Below are 15,269 nucleotides of genomic sequence, written 5' to 3' on the forward strand. Positions count from 1 at the left end.
CAAACTTAAAATAGATAGACCAGAAAGAACAAAGCATTTTGACTTTCATCAGAGTTACAATGAAATATTTCAGATCAAAGCATATTTCCAGCCCTACATCCAGTTGAGATTCTCTTCCAGAATAAGTATTTTAGAGTTATTTTTTATTTGATCTTTTTTTATCTTGATTCTTCAGCCAATCAGAGCTTGATCTGATTGGCTGAATCAGATCAAGCTCTGATTGGAGCTTGATCCAATCAGAGCTTGGATCAAAGATCCCACATTTTTTGAATGTGATCCCACAAAAAAAAAATGACGACAAATATTACGTCTCTGTAATACTTGTAATATAAAGGATGTCCAAAGCTGGTAGAGACATACGATGTATACATTTCTGTGTTCCAATAAAAGCTTCCCAACAAAAATACACAAACATATTTGCCCATTTTCTGACTTGACATCGGCCGACTGGCAGCTTACTCTGTAGGCTATACGTTTAGAAAATAATTCAGCATTATCTTCACACAAAAAAACGAAAAAATACTAGGAGAGCTTGAAATTGGATTTGCTCAAACATTTGTCTCTTATAAGAACTCACTGCATTCATTGTCACTGGGATGACATTGAAAGTAGCCTATAACTATTTTTAACTAGAATAAACATTTTATTGCAACATATGAGTATCTTTGAAGGAGACAGTTTAAAGTTTTAATTTAAAGCAGTGTTTCTCAATTCCGGTCCCCTGCCCTGCATGTTTTAGGTGTTTCCCTTCTGCCACACACCTGGATTGAATCTGTGAGTGATTAACTGCCTTCTGCAGTTCTTGACAGTCATGCAATCATTTGAATCAGCTGTTCTGGAATAAAGGCACATCTAAAACATGCAGAGCAGGGGGGGGCTGAGGACTGGAATTGTGAAGCACTGCTTTAAAGTAAGGACTTTGTTATGAAGACAGACATTTTCACCTGGTCCTCTCTGGTCCACATGAAATGGCCACAGACATAAAGCTGCACGCGTGTGTAGCTACAGTATCTAATAAAAGGATGTGGTGCCCGTCCAGGAGGTCGACGGCTCTATTGTTCATGCGACACTTTGGAACACAGTCTCCAGTCTGTCCATTCAGGATGTTGGATTGGACCTCCTTGAGCAGATTGAAATAAAAAAAGACCAGCCAGCATCACCCACACCCATTATCCCCATCATCCAGCAGGAACAATGGCTACCGCCCCCGTCCTTTCCCAGGAACCGCGGCCCTCCGTTCCCACAGTGCCGTCCCGTTCTGAGGAGCCGGAGGGCCATTGTTACGAGGGAGGACCTGTCCTCCGATTGTTCCCAGGAGGACACACACAGTTTTCACACAGTGCGCTCGCCGTAACTCCCAGCGCCACCTCTGCATCTTCACTTTGTGTTCTTTTTTTTGTTGTTGTTGTTGAATGGAAACTTCCTCCAGCCTAGGGTAATTGCTTCTTCAAACGTGTCTCATCCAAAGTGGAGTGGGCCATTTCGCTGATGGCGAACATAAGAGCAGAGACGAAAAAGCTGGAGATGGCTGCAGATAGCGCAGTATTTACCACTCTGGTGCCAGTGGAAGTCTGGGCTTCATGATCTCTACCCATTTCGCAAGCTGGCGGGGTAATGTAGCAGAACGTATCCTGGCACACTAGAAAGGCTGCAGACCACTTTTATTTTATTACCACAGAACTAGTCTGGGACCAACTTTTAAAACCCCAAACAGTGGGATCAGTTCTGTTGCTTATTTGTCTCATTTGTCTGATTCAGCCTGTGACTAATTCCAGTCAAGTTTTTATTTTCAGACCCGCATTTCGCTGTAGCGATGACGAAAGTAAAAGCGGTCTTGACTCAAGCGCATACGTTTACCAGCACATTAAATGTCAGATCTCTTGTTAACATTCATTCCCTCCGGAGGTTTTTGGAAGTTCGAAGCGAGAGAAAACAAAAATCAGGTGAATGGTGGGAAAAAAAGAATCAACTTGGAAGAAAAACACTTTGCCTGTTTTATATTTTCAAAGACGCTGACAGTGTGTTAAAGGCTAAACCTGCATCATTTAAAGATGTCTAATATTAAAGCTGCAGTATGTAACCTTTAGAAAAATGTTTTTTCCATATTTATTAAAAATGTCACCATGTGGAGGCAGCATTCTGCCAGTATGACACAGATAATCTGTGCAAAAAAAAAAAAAAAAAAAAAAAAATCAAGCTCCTCCTCATCCTCTGAATGCTACTGTTAATGAACCGCTCTCAGTCAAAAACAACCAATCAGAGCCAGGAGGAGGGTCTTAGCGCTGTCAATCATCCTTGTGTATGCTGTTCAATGTGCTAATGGCGGAAAAACAGCTTACCAGTACAGGAAATCCATTTATCTGCAGTCATCAGTTGCTATGCAAACTAACATTAGCATTTGTGGCAAGCTATGTTATGGTGAATCAGTTGATTGTACCCCTGTACTCCAGTACCCCTGATTGTATTCAGGGGTACTGGAGTACAAGGCACAAAATACAAATGCAAACCTCACTTTTCAGATTACAAAAAAATAACAACACAAAAAACAAAAGTAAAATCCTAACAAATAGAATTATGGTGGTGAAATGTGAAAATTCAAGATGCATCAATGCTTCTTCGATGATCATGTTTGACATGATCCAACAGAGTAAAGATGAATGAGTTGATTTCCCTTCAGGAATAAGTTTCGCTTTTCAGAGCTGAATGAGAAGGTTTTTGATTAGCAAAGTTACTTTTTATTATGTTGAATATGCATTTGGAATGAATTATGTTTTTTTGTGACGCATATTAAGCCAGTTTTGTGCGATTTGTCAGGAACGGACACTTTTTCAATTTATGAACATAGATTTCCTTTATTTCATATAATTTCTTTGACACACAATTTATACACCTGGGAGTACTAACCATCCAGACTTTCTAAAATGAAAGCATCATGTTCAGGTTACAAATAATACTCCTAAAAAGCTTACAGCTCCAACGAGACCTCCTGTACTGCTGGCTTGTTTTGCCACACACCTTCAAAGGCCAGATGAGATAAAAGGAACAACAAAGAGCCATCTTTCTTTTCCCACTTCCAGCAAGATAATTACTACTTCTTTTCTAACATTCAGAAAAGATTAAAGGACACTCACTTTGAGAAACATTCATCTTGAAAATATCTTCAAATGAAACTACCAAAATAAGGTTAATTTGAGTGACTTAATGATGAAGCCACAATAATGTCTGGCTCATACTGCTGTAATATGACATGAATAAACACGATTTTTTTGGGCAAGTGGAGATGCGCAAGTAAAAACAATCAATTTGATAAACACTTAAAGGCTCAATAAATATGTTATTAGAGTGGCTTGATTGAAATGTTCATCTATGCATTGCCAAATCTTATTCACCGATAGAAGATTTTTACCTGATTACAAAGAATAGCAAGAGTGTGTTTGGTTTTATGTGTTTACTGTCGGCCGGGCTGGCTTTGATTCTTCAGGAGATGACAAGTGAAAACTACTCAGGTGAGTAGAACAGTGGGTGATTTGTGTCCTCTGGTTCAACTCTTCGGTTCCTAGGGAACCATCCTCTTGATGGAAAATGAAAAAAAAAACAACAAAAAAAAAAACTGCAAGAACAAGTCTGTCGCGACACGAGTTAGCTCTTCTCAGATCTGTTCCTGTTGAGAGCAGCTTTAGGCGTGAACTCCAGTTTCTCTTTAAGGCTAAGCACCTGAGTGCCGTCTGTTCCCACCTGTTCCTGCAGCTTTCTTTCCTCCCTCAGTTCCAAGATGCTCTTCTCTTCCTCACGAGGTTTTGGAGTGCCTCTGATGAACCACTCCAGGTGGTAGCCCACAGCGCCGACCACGAAAGCGACAGGGAAGGTGACGTACGGCGCGTAGGTCCGCATCACAGTCCACACTACGGGCCACATGCTGCTTTAATTTCCCAGGTGCCCTGAAGAGTAGAAAATAGATAAATTATATAATAGTAAGAGAGAAATTGTGGCACAGATTGTTCTTTTAAGAACAGTAATAGGAAAAAAAAAACTATTTAGGAAACATCAACTTCTAATGCCAGAGTGGTCATCTTCTGTCTACTGGCCCCCTCTTGTGGTCAAAGCCAGATCCCTGCAGTTAAAACAAAATTAGTTTCCATTGTCAAGGAAATAAAGTCTAGTGTTTTTGACCAGAAAATAATCAATTCTACAGGTTTGTTGCTACAGCCAGTTCCAAGGTCTTCAACATGTAACACAAATAAATTAAAATGATTAAGAAATAAAAAATAAGTGTGTCGATTAAAAATATTCATGTGGACAAATTATAGTCAATTGTAACAATTAGTCTCAGCAGAAACTTAATTAGTCTGAAAGAAAGGGGGGAAAAATAAGTTTTTAAAAAGGTGCACTTTGCAACTCCATTTTCTCTAGAGGAGCCACCTGTTGATAATTAGATAATCAAGCAGTTTAGCAACACCCGGCTGCTACTTGCTCTCAAAAATCCAATAAAAGCAGCAAGGAGGCATTTTTTTGTAAAACAGCATTTCCACTGATTTAATGTTGTGAAAATCTGGTGTGGTTTTCTGTTCATATTTCAGATTAGATTAACGCAATTGTAGAAATTTGCAGAGACTAGATCAATGTTATATCCTGCTAGCCAAAATCTTAGAATGAACAGATGGAGGACTTTGTTGTTTTTAATCATGATTATTTAAATCTTACAAATTATTATTATTTTACCGATATTAAAGGGTTAATATCTTTAATGTTACCAGCCGGTAAACTTCAGTTCTCCTATATTTGTCAAAAATCATTACAATGTCGCAAATTCGCCAGTTTTCTCAGTGCCGAATTGAAAACCTGGTCTCTGCTATTATTACAGGGTTCATTTTATGTCAGACCTTGCTTACTGGTAATGTAGTTAAACATTCTAACAGAATTCGCCATTTTTGACTCAAAATACCACAAAACACGAGCTGACAAGTCGAATGCGCGCGCACAAACTGACCATGAGTTTAATTAAAAACTGACACAAAGAAACCCCCAAAACACGAACACGTTTAGATAAAGTATTGCACGAATATCAGCCAACAAAGTCAGCATCACCATGGTGGCACAGCTGGAAGTATTTGATATTCATAATCTTAAAACGGGCACCGGAAGTATGAACATTAATCTACTAGTTTACTATGTCTACCAAGAAACAAATTACTATCACACTATATAGTTTGACCATTTTTGACCGCCGTTAATTCATTTCATAAGACCACACTCACCTCTGCCGTTAACACATTTGTTCTAGAGAGACGTCATTTCCGTGAGTTTCCAATTTCACTTCCTGTATCAACGTCATTCGCCAGTTTTTCTTCTGCGCTTTACCACCCCTTACTGGTAAATATAGCACACTGCACTGAATGCCCAGCAATATGTACTCCCTCAGCTACTTTTTCCAGTGACTAAAAATTATGCGTAATAAAATGTATCTCCGTATTTAAGTTTGTGTATATACAACTAACAAAATATCTAAAATGAATGTTATAAACATCACCAGCTGGATTTAACAATTCACAAACTGAGGGTCATTGGTAAGGAATAAATCAGAAATCAGGTGTCTGGTTAAAACTATAACTCCTCTCACGTGGAACATTATTTGAATCTGTGATCTACAAATCATGTTCTGGCTTTTCCTTTAAGTTGAACACATTCTGGAGTAAAATTGTTGATGTTATGCATTTCTTCTATGTATTTTTAAATGTGGAGCTAATGTCATCATAGCATTTTACTTTGTTCGCAAGATGATCTTTCCTTTCCTGCAATGTTGTGTACTTTTTCATACCTGGAGACAATTAGATATCCACTTAAATAGCCATTCATCCATGACAATATAGTGTGTTGGTATTGGACAGAAACATAAAGTAACAGATTGAATGGAGAATATTCTTTTTTTTAAGAACATTCATATCCTTGCAAGCAAGACCATTATAGACAAGATCAGGAATGACCACTTTTAAAATGATGCTCACAGGGGCAGTCTATCGGATTACGCTGGATGACTTCCCAAGTTTCACAGTCTTAATGGGTGTAGGTCTTTGTTGGCTCCGTTCTTGCGAAATCCAGTTCTTCCTGTTACGAGGGATCTGATCCATGCCTTCAAGCTAGAAAAAAAACCTCTTAACACTTGTAACTTTCCTAACTAAGCAGCCGTAACATAACTTTCCAAAATTAAACTATGTTTACATAGCTGCACGTGGTAAAAATTCCAGAGTAACCAGTCAAGTTTCCGCACCCATAGAACATACAATTTATGTAGGGTCAAAGAAACCTGGAAGGAGGATTCCAGACCTGGATGACCTTACTCTTATCCAAGCTCCAATCTGCTCCGGTTTATACAAAAGGTCATTGACTGCATAAAGACAACAAACAGACAACATCCACTCATACACCTCGAGTACCACACCGTATCTGGATCTAGCTTTGGGTATACAAACACTCCATACTCCTGCAAAAATACTTTAAGGCAATGCTTCCCAGCCCTGGTCCTCGAGGCACAGTGCCCTCCATCTTTCCCTATTTTAACATATCTAAAACATGCAAAGCGATGTGGCTGGAGGACCAGGGTTGAAAAACACTGCCTTAAGGAACACATTCAAAACTTTCCCTGATCAGATGGACTTGGCAGCTAAAGTCCCAGGTAAAATACTTTAATGTCAAAGACACCATTTAGAACCAGTCCTCTTCCCTTTAAAAGCAATTGTAAGGAAACATGAACGGTACTATATTTTTACATGCCACACATATAAAAACACAGTTTGAATATCTGTTTTTTATTTAGGTTTAAAAGTTTTGTTTAATATACACTGCTATGAAAAAGCAATTTTTCATAGCAATTGTCATGGAGAAATTTGCCTACAAACTGCGTCCAGTATTTGTTCAGGTTATCCTTCCTGAATATACTAAAACATGCTTATGTGAAACACTAAGACTAAGAAAACAAACAAAAAAACGGAGAAAACACTAGCAGAGAAAGAATGGTGCATTTCTGTGAAGAAATACAGATTTAAAGTGGTAGCCTACGTCTCTCTCAAAGTGCATTTCTTTCACCCAATAGGAGAAGCAATATCAGACTCGGTACGATGGTTTTCTGGGGAGTGAATCAGTAAGCCTTCTTTGCAAAGCTACGTCTGATTGATGACACTGATTATTCGGCCCCCACTCTGGAAACTTTTCCATTTAACAACAACAACAATCCTCGCCACCTAGTTGATCTATGGCAGTCGATAAGCAGCCAGCCTGTCACACAGCGGTGGCTGGCGTTCACTTAATGGTTTCTTGCAGTAAAGCTCCAGAGGGGAAAAAAAACACGGAGCCATGTCCAGATTTGTTAAAATTAGTTTAAATGAATCCGGAATTGTGATTAAGTTTAATCTTGTGTGGGTGATTATGTTTGAAATCATTCTTTAAACCTCTGCATCCCTCAGTTGCCAGGACTGGCATGTGATCAGTGCTGTCAAATAAGGAGAAATGTGCTCATCTCCTGCCACACACACACACACACATTTACTCCCGCAGGCTAACAACATTGCCCGTGCCAGTTCTGCTTTACCAGCTGAACTTGGCAGCGGAGGGTCTATTTAATAAATGTCCGTTTGTTCGTTAAATGAGATTTAGAGCCACGCTTGCCAATATTTTGCATCTGAAAAAACAAAAAAAACAACGCAGCTATTTCTATCAATCCAAATCATGAGCCGAGCCTGACAGAGCAGAGTGTCACAGCCCTGTAACACTAAAGTCCCGTAGACTCGACCTATTTGTTAGAGTTAATTACAGATGTCAGGCATGGTCAGTGGTGGGAAATTTCCTCATTACGCATGAGGAAAAGTGACAGGACTCAAGTTAAATCACTGCTGAATCACAGAAGTCAGAAAGAAAAAGACCATGTAATAGGAAATGGGTTTCAGTGAACCGAACCGTAAAACATGCTAAACCTTTGGACATGCATCACGTCCTCTACTATTCGTTCCACCCCCCTCCCATTTTGCTACATTGTAATAGCAAATCATAAAGTGCTTTAATGGGATGATAGACCAACAGGGGGTGATGAAAATTTGTAAGAAATAATTAGTAAAACTATAACTCAAATCTAGCCTGGTAAAATCAGCCCCTCATTCTACGCTTTGCTTCGTACGGAGAATCCAGATCCTCTGCTACTCAGAAACAAATGCTTGCTGAAGGCGTGGTCTCTTGAAATTTGAAACAACCGGATCTGATTTCACCAAACTGTCTTACGCATTTCTCTTGCTCCGACTTTAGCTGCTCCACACTTGGAACCGTGGTCAACGCGGACAGAACGGCTTCGCCACTGTCGAGGTTTGGCGATTCGCCAAACCTCGACAGTGTACAGGCAAACTTCATTTGTGAAAAAGCCTGTTTGCTGTTTGGTAACACAGTTAGTGGCAATCTGCAAACACAACTCTTCTATAAAGGCCAGGTTTGTGAAATGCAAATGATCATCATGGTAATGACATTACAAACAACATTTATGCGATTGTCTCCCAACGTTGGCGAATTACCCATCATCTGTAGCAATACTTTTTGCATATGCTGACAAAACCGTGATAATACTGACAACCATAATCAGTATGCTTACCATAACAATGGGATTTTCATATTCCTTGTCTACCCAATTCGGAGTGAAGCACAACAATTCTTTCCACAAACTAATCAAGCAGGGGGACAGATGGTGAAGAAGAAAAGAACCAGATGTGGGGAGGAAAGACAGCGACAGCTGCTTATTCATTTTTTTCACACCACTTCACTGAAAAAGAAAACAAAGTAACTATATGGGCATTTTTAGGTTCAGATAGGGTCACACTCAACTTTCTGTCAAAATCGTGAGCATTTTTAATCCTGAGATCAGGCGTCATATTTCTCTAGAATAAGGTTTAGACAGCCATTATTCTTCAAAGCTTTTACAAGATAAATAACCAACTCATTATAATAGGCATGCTAAGCTTAGGCTAACTGTTTTATAACACAGACCCATGTATCAAACATGGAGTAAAGCACCAACTATGCTTTCTTGCCTTTTACATCTGCAGATATCAAGTTTGGTTGATGTTCTGTCATGAAATTATAACTATGTCCAGATTTAGGAGTATTAAGCTCTCAGTGTTGATCTGCCAATCACCGGTCAGAGCAAATCCGGTGAAAATTAATTGGCATGTCTTTATTTTAGTGGCAGCCAAATTATCCTGTTAAAATGACCAGAAAAACACATTTAAAAATGGATTCTAGTTGCTTTGTATGCATATCAGGTTAGTAAATAAAATCAAGGATGCGTACAAATGGCAAAACATACATTTATTACCATCACAAATCATTTAGCAAAACTCATGACTATGGAATATATATAAGTTTTTCATATTGTCTTTGCGCTAAATTCCAAAAACTCATATTTTGCACAGTTTTTTTCCATTTTAGAAGGTCCACATGATATTTTTACATACTGCATGGTAATCTGTACAGTTGTACAAAGAAATATTTGATTAATGTGTTAAACAGAGTGAGAAAAAAAACAACAACAACAAAAAAAAGACACGTTTTTACTGGTTTAGTTGGAAAAGGCCTGATTAAACTGCGAGGCCTCAGTGTGACAATAAATCTAATAACTGTAATGTTCCCATCATCTGTAATTACATATTAACTCAAATTCAGCCCCGCATTTCAAGACATTTTTGCAAAAAAGTTAAAAAAAAAACAAAAAAACAACTTCTCTAACTATAACCATTATCCTTGGTCGGACTGGTTTTATGTAGACAAACATCTTACAGGAGCAGATATTAGAAACCCCGTCACGCAGTGAACGTGCCAGTAAAGGTTCTGCACCTCATTCGGAGAGCAACGTCAGGCTTCTAACCGTCAAATTAAATGCAGCTACTGCCGCTACGCTGAATATACCGCAAAGTGTGGGGGTGGGGGTGGGAGGCACCTCTGGCGAAGCACGGAAAATCCGAGCAGCTGTCGACCTGTGCTCGAAATGACAGCGCGCCTTCCAGCGGCTGTGAGCGGGGCTGGTTGGCCGAGCCGCGCTCACATCAGCCTCGTGACGGCACCGGCGAGAAAGTCCTCGTAGCTGAGGCGGACGTTGCCCGTCATGCCGGTGTCTCGCTCCCTGAACACCTGCGTCATGCTCTGGAGCTGCGTGCACGCCTGGATGAAGCGGTCCAGCTGGATGCCTTGGGGGCCGCCCCTCCCGCCGTAGCGCTGCACCAGCATCTCGGAAAACTGGGGGCTGAGCTTGTAGCCCATCTGAGTTAAAACTGAAAAAGGAGAGAGGGCAGGGGGGGAAAAATGTGAGGGGTATACAGTGAATATATATAGAATAAATAAATGACCAGCAGCACCTTTAAGACAAGGTAATGAAACATGGATACCTTGGTGCAGCTCTGTGCCGCTGATGGATCCCGAGCGGTCCCTGTCATACTGCTGAAACAAGGCCCTCCACTGCTGTATGTAATCCCACAGCGCTGAGAAACCAAACAAGTCTACCCGACCCGACCGCGTCTTGTCAAACATATCTGGCAGAAGACGCGAGAAACACAAGTTCAGACAAACAACCCTTGGAAAAAAAAAACTTTTTTCTTCACACTCCTTCCAAACTAAAGCATAAATGTTTTAGTGCGTTTCCCAGCAGCCCTCCCCCCCATCCATCACCGCAGACCTTCTGCTTCTAACACCGGTCCACAGAGGTCACATTGTTCTCATTATGGCTGGAGATAACATTAGGTCCCTGCCAGCAAATGTAATCGGAATGGAGCAGGAATCAAGACAGAGCATTCCTGTTCCTCCCCTGGACTAGAAACTGAGCTAAAGTTTAAAAAATGTCTTATTCTGTGGCTTGAATTAACGCCTGTTGTTTCCAGGTCACATTTGTGCCACTTTGCCAGTGGGGAACAACGCCGCACCACTGTGTCGTTGAACTGTCAACATGCTAAAAGCCGTTTTTGGCATTTTAAACCATTCGCAGCCGTGCGACTCACTGATCATCATGAGACAGGTCTCGTCGTTGAAGTTGGACCAGTTGGAGTTGACCAAGGCCTGTTTCAGCTCCTTCGAGTTGATGAAGCCGCTCTGGTCGGCGTCAACGCTGTAGAACCACTGGTATGCCTCCGGGTTAACACCAGGAGGGATGTTACCTACACATAAAACCGGGGGGAAAAAAAGAAAGATGAGCAGCCTCAGCATTGTTTCATTTTTTTTTTCTAAAAGCCAAAAGCCAGGAAACATTCTTTTAGTGTTTCTATTCCTTGTATTTAATTAAAACTTTTCCATTCTGCACCCTAAATCAGATTTGAGACCACTGAACAATATTCCACATCTTAAGAATCTACTCTAAAACCTAGATATATAGTGCATTGCACAGACAATGGCATGCTCTCTCTTTGCACTCTATCCCCTTTTACATAGAAACCCACAAATTAAAATCCTGAATAATACGTTCCCCTTAGAAACTGATTAGTAAACAGAGTTCACCTGCACAAAATTTAATCCCTACATTAATCCAGCTCTTCTGTGAAGATCTTAGTAAAGACCATCTAACAAAAAAACTTTAAAAGAAAAAAATAGAAATAAAAGACAACAAATAGAAAAAAATAAAATAAATACAAATAAACAGCATCACAACGATAATGAAAATGTGGCTTGTAAGGAAAAGTGAACAAAGAAAAAAAACATTTTTGAAAGAACACAAAAAAAATCTATTTAAAGTTTCTCAGAAACCATGCAGAGGACAAACGTCAAATTAGGTGCTCTGGTTGAATGAGACAGACGCTGTGCTTTGTGGCAAAAAAGAAACATGCAACACTTTTCTGATATTTATTTATAAGAAATACTATGTATTGTAAAACAATTTATCCTTTTCCTTCCACTTGACAGGTCGGTGTCATTTTGTATTATCCTATTTCAAATAGCACAAAAGCACATTGGACAGATTTTGTGCGGTGTGAAAATTTGGTGTGAATATTTTTGAAAAGCCACAGCATGCACACCCACTGCTCCAAAAAAAGAAAGAAATCAGGTAAATATGCCTCACAGGGCTGGAAAAGCCATCCTGAGGAAGAGAGAATCGGTACTAGGTCAAGAGGTAGTCACCTGATTAAATGGTGGGAAATACATGGAGACTTAGAAAACACATTGTAGTGTGATAGGAGGAGGAGTAAAGAGATGGCTGACTGTCATGAACATGAATGGGAAGAACAACAGGTGACATTCTGACGTCTGTTTCTGCAGGGAAGAGATGGAAACGTAGAATTTGTGCTTCTGATTTAGATGCGACTAAAAACGGTGCAATCAAACACGCACACAAAAAGCGCTTCCTGCCCATCTGTCTCTGACTTCACCTTACATCATTTCTCCAGCTGCATAGACCTGCAGAGGATCCACAAACTGAGCCGCGTCTCTGCATGAGTATCTGGGAACGCAGGTTATTTTTTTTATCAATCATCCCACCGCAGAGCAAAAGAAAGAAGCAACAAAGAAGAAGTATGAGGTAAATCTTGCAGTCTTGTTGTGTTTTTTTTTTACTCTTACAGCTACTGAAGTCTTCACAGAGCTGCAGCAGCTGAGTGGAATTACCTGCAGGAGCGTTGTATCGGTTAGGTCCTCCATACGCCTGTCCTCCATACGCCTGTCCTCCATAAGCCTGTCCTCCATAAGGCTGTCCTCCATAAGGCTGTCCTCCGTAACCCCCGGGCACGCCACCAGGTCCATGCCCATATTGCCCACCATAACCTGGAGCTCCATAACCCCCATATGGGCCCCCAGTGGGGCCTGTTCCACCTCCAGGGGGACCCCTGTAGCCCTCTTGGCCTCCACCATATGGGTTACCTTGAGCTGGGTGGCCTCCTCTTGGATACCCCTACACAGTAATACAAAGGAAAACAGGTGAATTCAAGTGATTTTGAGTCGATTCTATGGCGTCTGAGCAAAAATATAATAATAGAACCCCATTTTAACAGCATTTCCTTTATAAATTGTGTACGATTGTGTGATGGTGCAAATTTGCATGAGATAAGAAAGTTTCTGGAGCTACAAGGCAGCAAAAATACATATTAATGATGTGCCCTTACTAATTAAATTTACCAGAATGAAAGTTGAGCTGCACAGTGGTGCAGCTTGTAGCACTGTCGCCTTGCAGAGACAAGGTCCTGGGTTCAAATCCCAGCTTGGGGTCTTTCTGCGTGGAGTTTGTATGTTCTCTCTGGATAAACAATTTAGATCTTGCTATTGTAATAACACATTCAATTATTTTCAAAATACTTTATTGAATTTTGAATATATATGAATAAGAACACATCTTTACAACGGCACCAATAAGTGTGTGGAGGAATGCATTTCAGTCGAGGTCATCAATGTTGATGCACAGCCCAAATAAAATATTTCCCTGTTTATATGAACTGATGTAATCATAATTGAGGTGTTTACAATTTTATAACAGTGCATAATAATAGAGAAAAAGTTTATTAGTCAAAATTGTTGAAAAGCAATGTCCAAATATAAAGTCCTTCAAATCAGAAACTGTAAAAAACAATTATTAATAATCAGTGGCTAATCAGGTGTTGTAATTCACATTCTTTAGGATAAAAATTTACCACATGGGGAACAATCTTTTAATTTTTCCACTTGACACTGATTATTTTATATATATATATACTGTATATATAAGTGATGTGTGATCAGGGGAGGCAGAGCCTCACCTGTCATCATGGAAAAATAATATGTAATGATATATATTATTTCTTCAAAATCACTGAATTTTGGCATTTTCCCATTCAAATGCTCCGAAAAGAAGCCGGTGAGGCAGCAGCGAGCTGAGCCTCACCTGGGATTGCGCAATCTCTGGCTAACTGCATGGCTGCCATTCTATGAGAGCATGCTCCTCCTGTTTGTACGTCGCCAATAAAATGGTTGAAAAACATTTCATATATGAACTGATTTTTCATAATTTAGCTTATTTGTATAATGTACAGTGTTTTTTTTTGTCACCAACTGTGTGTGTAATGTTTTTCATGTGCTGAGGAGCGATCAGAAACGGCAAAAAACAGATTCGAGGTGAGGCAGGCAGTTCTCTTGCCTCATGGCAGGGGGCGCTCATGATCCCAGACATTGTGACTCCACAACTGCAGAGTAAGAGACAGTAACAGCGAGCTAGCCATGGAGCTAGCCATACAGTAAAGTGCAGCGATATATTTATAGTTTTCTCCTCTTACCACAGCAATCATTTATTAAAAATCGCAAAATAAACATTAATCCTAAAACCATACTACTGTAACAGACTGAATGTTCTGCTTTTTGTGTGGGAAATATCTGAGTGTTTTTCTTATGTGGCGTTGTTGTCCGTTGCTATGGCAACGAGTCAGCGCGTAGAGAGAGCGAGAAAGAAGTGGTTTTGAGTTGGACTTTAACGGGTTTTCCCTTTGCTGTGGAGCACAACACGAAATTAATAATATCTACATGTCCAAGTTTGATTGAGTTAACAGAATTATTCTACGGCGGCAGCGCGGCTATGGATGACATGTCAAAGGATTGTCCTTTTGCCCTCAAGCGTTGTCCGCATGCGCGGAATTTCTATGTAAACAATAACATGCAGGGCATATATATTTGTAAATATGATTATGATTAAGTCAGTGCCTACGTCACTGATATATATATATCAGTGACGTACCACAGGTTACCGTAACCACGTAATATACGGAATCGTGGCTGATTCACTTTAAAAGACACATTCAAATTAGGAGGCGCAGAGTTTAGTTTATTATTAAACCAGCATCGAACTTTTAGAACATGTAGTACTTAGGAAATCACATTAATTTTAACTCTTATACATTAAAAAAACCCCACTACATACATTAAAACTATTGCCGAGTAGTTTTAGTGACAGTAGGCAAATATTTCTGAACATACACAATCGAGTCTGGAACAACCCCTCAGTTAACAAATGAATAAAAGTCGTTTGTGGTGTAACATAAACGACTGGCGGTGTCGCACGGAGGCTGCGGAACACACAATCCACTAATTAAACCACTAAATAAGTCACCATAGCAAGAAACAAAAGAAAAATATTAAGTTGTCCTACCTGTCCGTAGTGAAAACTCATGATTTGTTTGACAACTCTTCACTTCCTGCTACAAAAACACATCCGCAGTATGGAAAACAGCGCCGGCTTTTCCGCGTGTGTTATTGGTCCGTTTTTTCTGTCACGCTGACACCCCGGAAGTGAGCTCAGCTTCTGA

The 15,269-nt window shown here is 40.0% G+C and overlaps 2 protein-coding genes across 2 annotated transcripts; both read right to left on the reverse strand.

Moving 5' to 3' along the window:
* Positions 1 to 2,824: 2,824 nt before the first annotated feature.
* smim12 (small integral membrane protein 12) lies at positions 2,825 to 5,320 on the reverse strand. Its single transcript, XM_005813020.3, has 2 exons — positions 5,256 to 5,320; positions 2,825 to 3,938 (listed from the first exon to the last, which is right to left on the reverse strand). The coding sequence occupies exon 2, from the start codon at positions 3,913 to 3,915 to the stop codon at positions 3,640 to 3,642; it is 276 nt and encodes a 91-aa protein (XP_005813077.1). The 5' UTR covers positions 3,916 to 3,938; positions 5,256 to 5,320; the 3' UTR covers positions 2,825 to 3,639.
* A 4,001-nt stretch (positions 5,321 to 9,321) lies between these two features.
* Positions 9,322 to 15,219, reverse strand: pef1 (penta-EF-hand domain containing 1). The gene is made up of 5 exons (XM_023345502.1): positions 15,113 to 15,219; positions 12,613 to 12,895; positions 11,019 to 11,174; positions 10,413 to 10,556; positions 9,322 to 10,298 (listed from the first exon to the last, which is right to left on the reverse strand). The coding sequence occupies exons 1-5, from the start codon at positions 15,131 to 15,133 to the stop codon at positions 10,069 to 10,071; spliced, it is 834 nt and encodes a 277-aa protein (XP_023201270.1). The 5' UTR covers positions 15,134 to 15,219; the 3' UTR covers positions 9,322 to 10,068.
* Positions 15,220 to 15,269: the final 50 nt, after the last annotated feature.

Source organism: Xiphophorus maculatus, chromosome 13 (genome assembly GCF_002775205.1).
Source record: "Xiphophorus maculatus strain JP 163 A chromosome 13, X_maculatus-5.0-male, whole genome shotgun sequence".
Classification (NCBI taxonomy): Eukaryota; Metazoa; Chordata; class Actinopteri; order Cyprinodontiformes; family Poeciliidae; genus Xiphophorus; species Xiphophorus maculatus.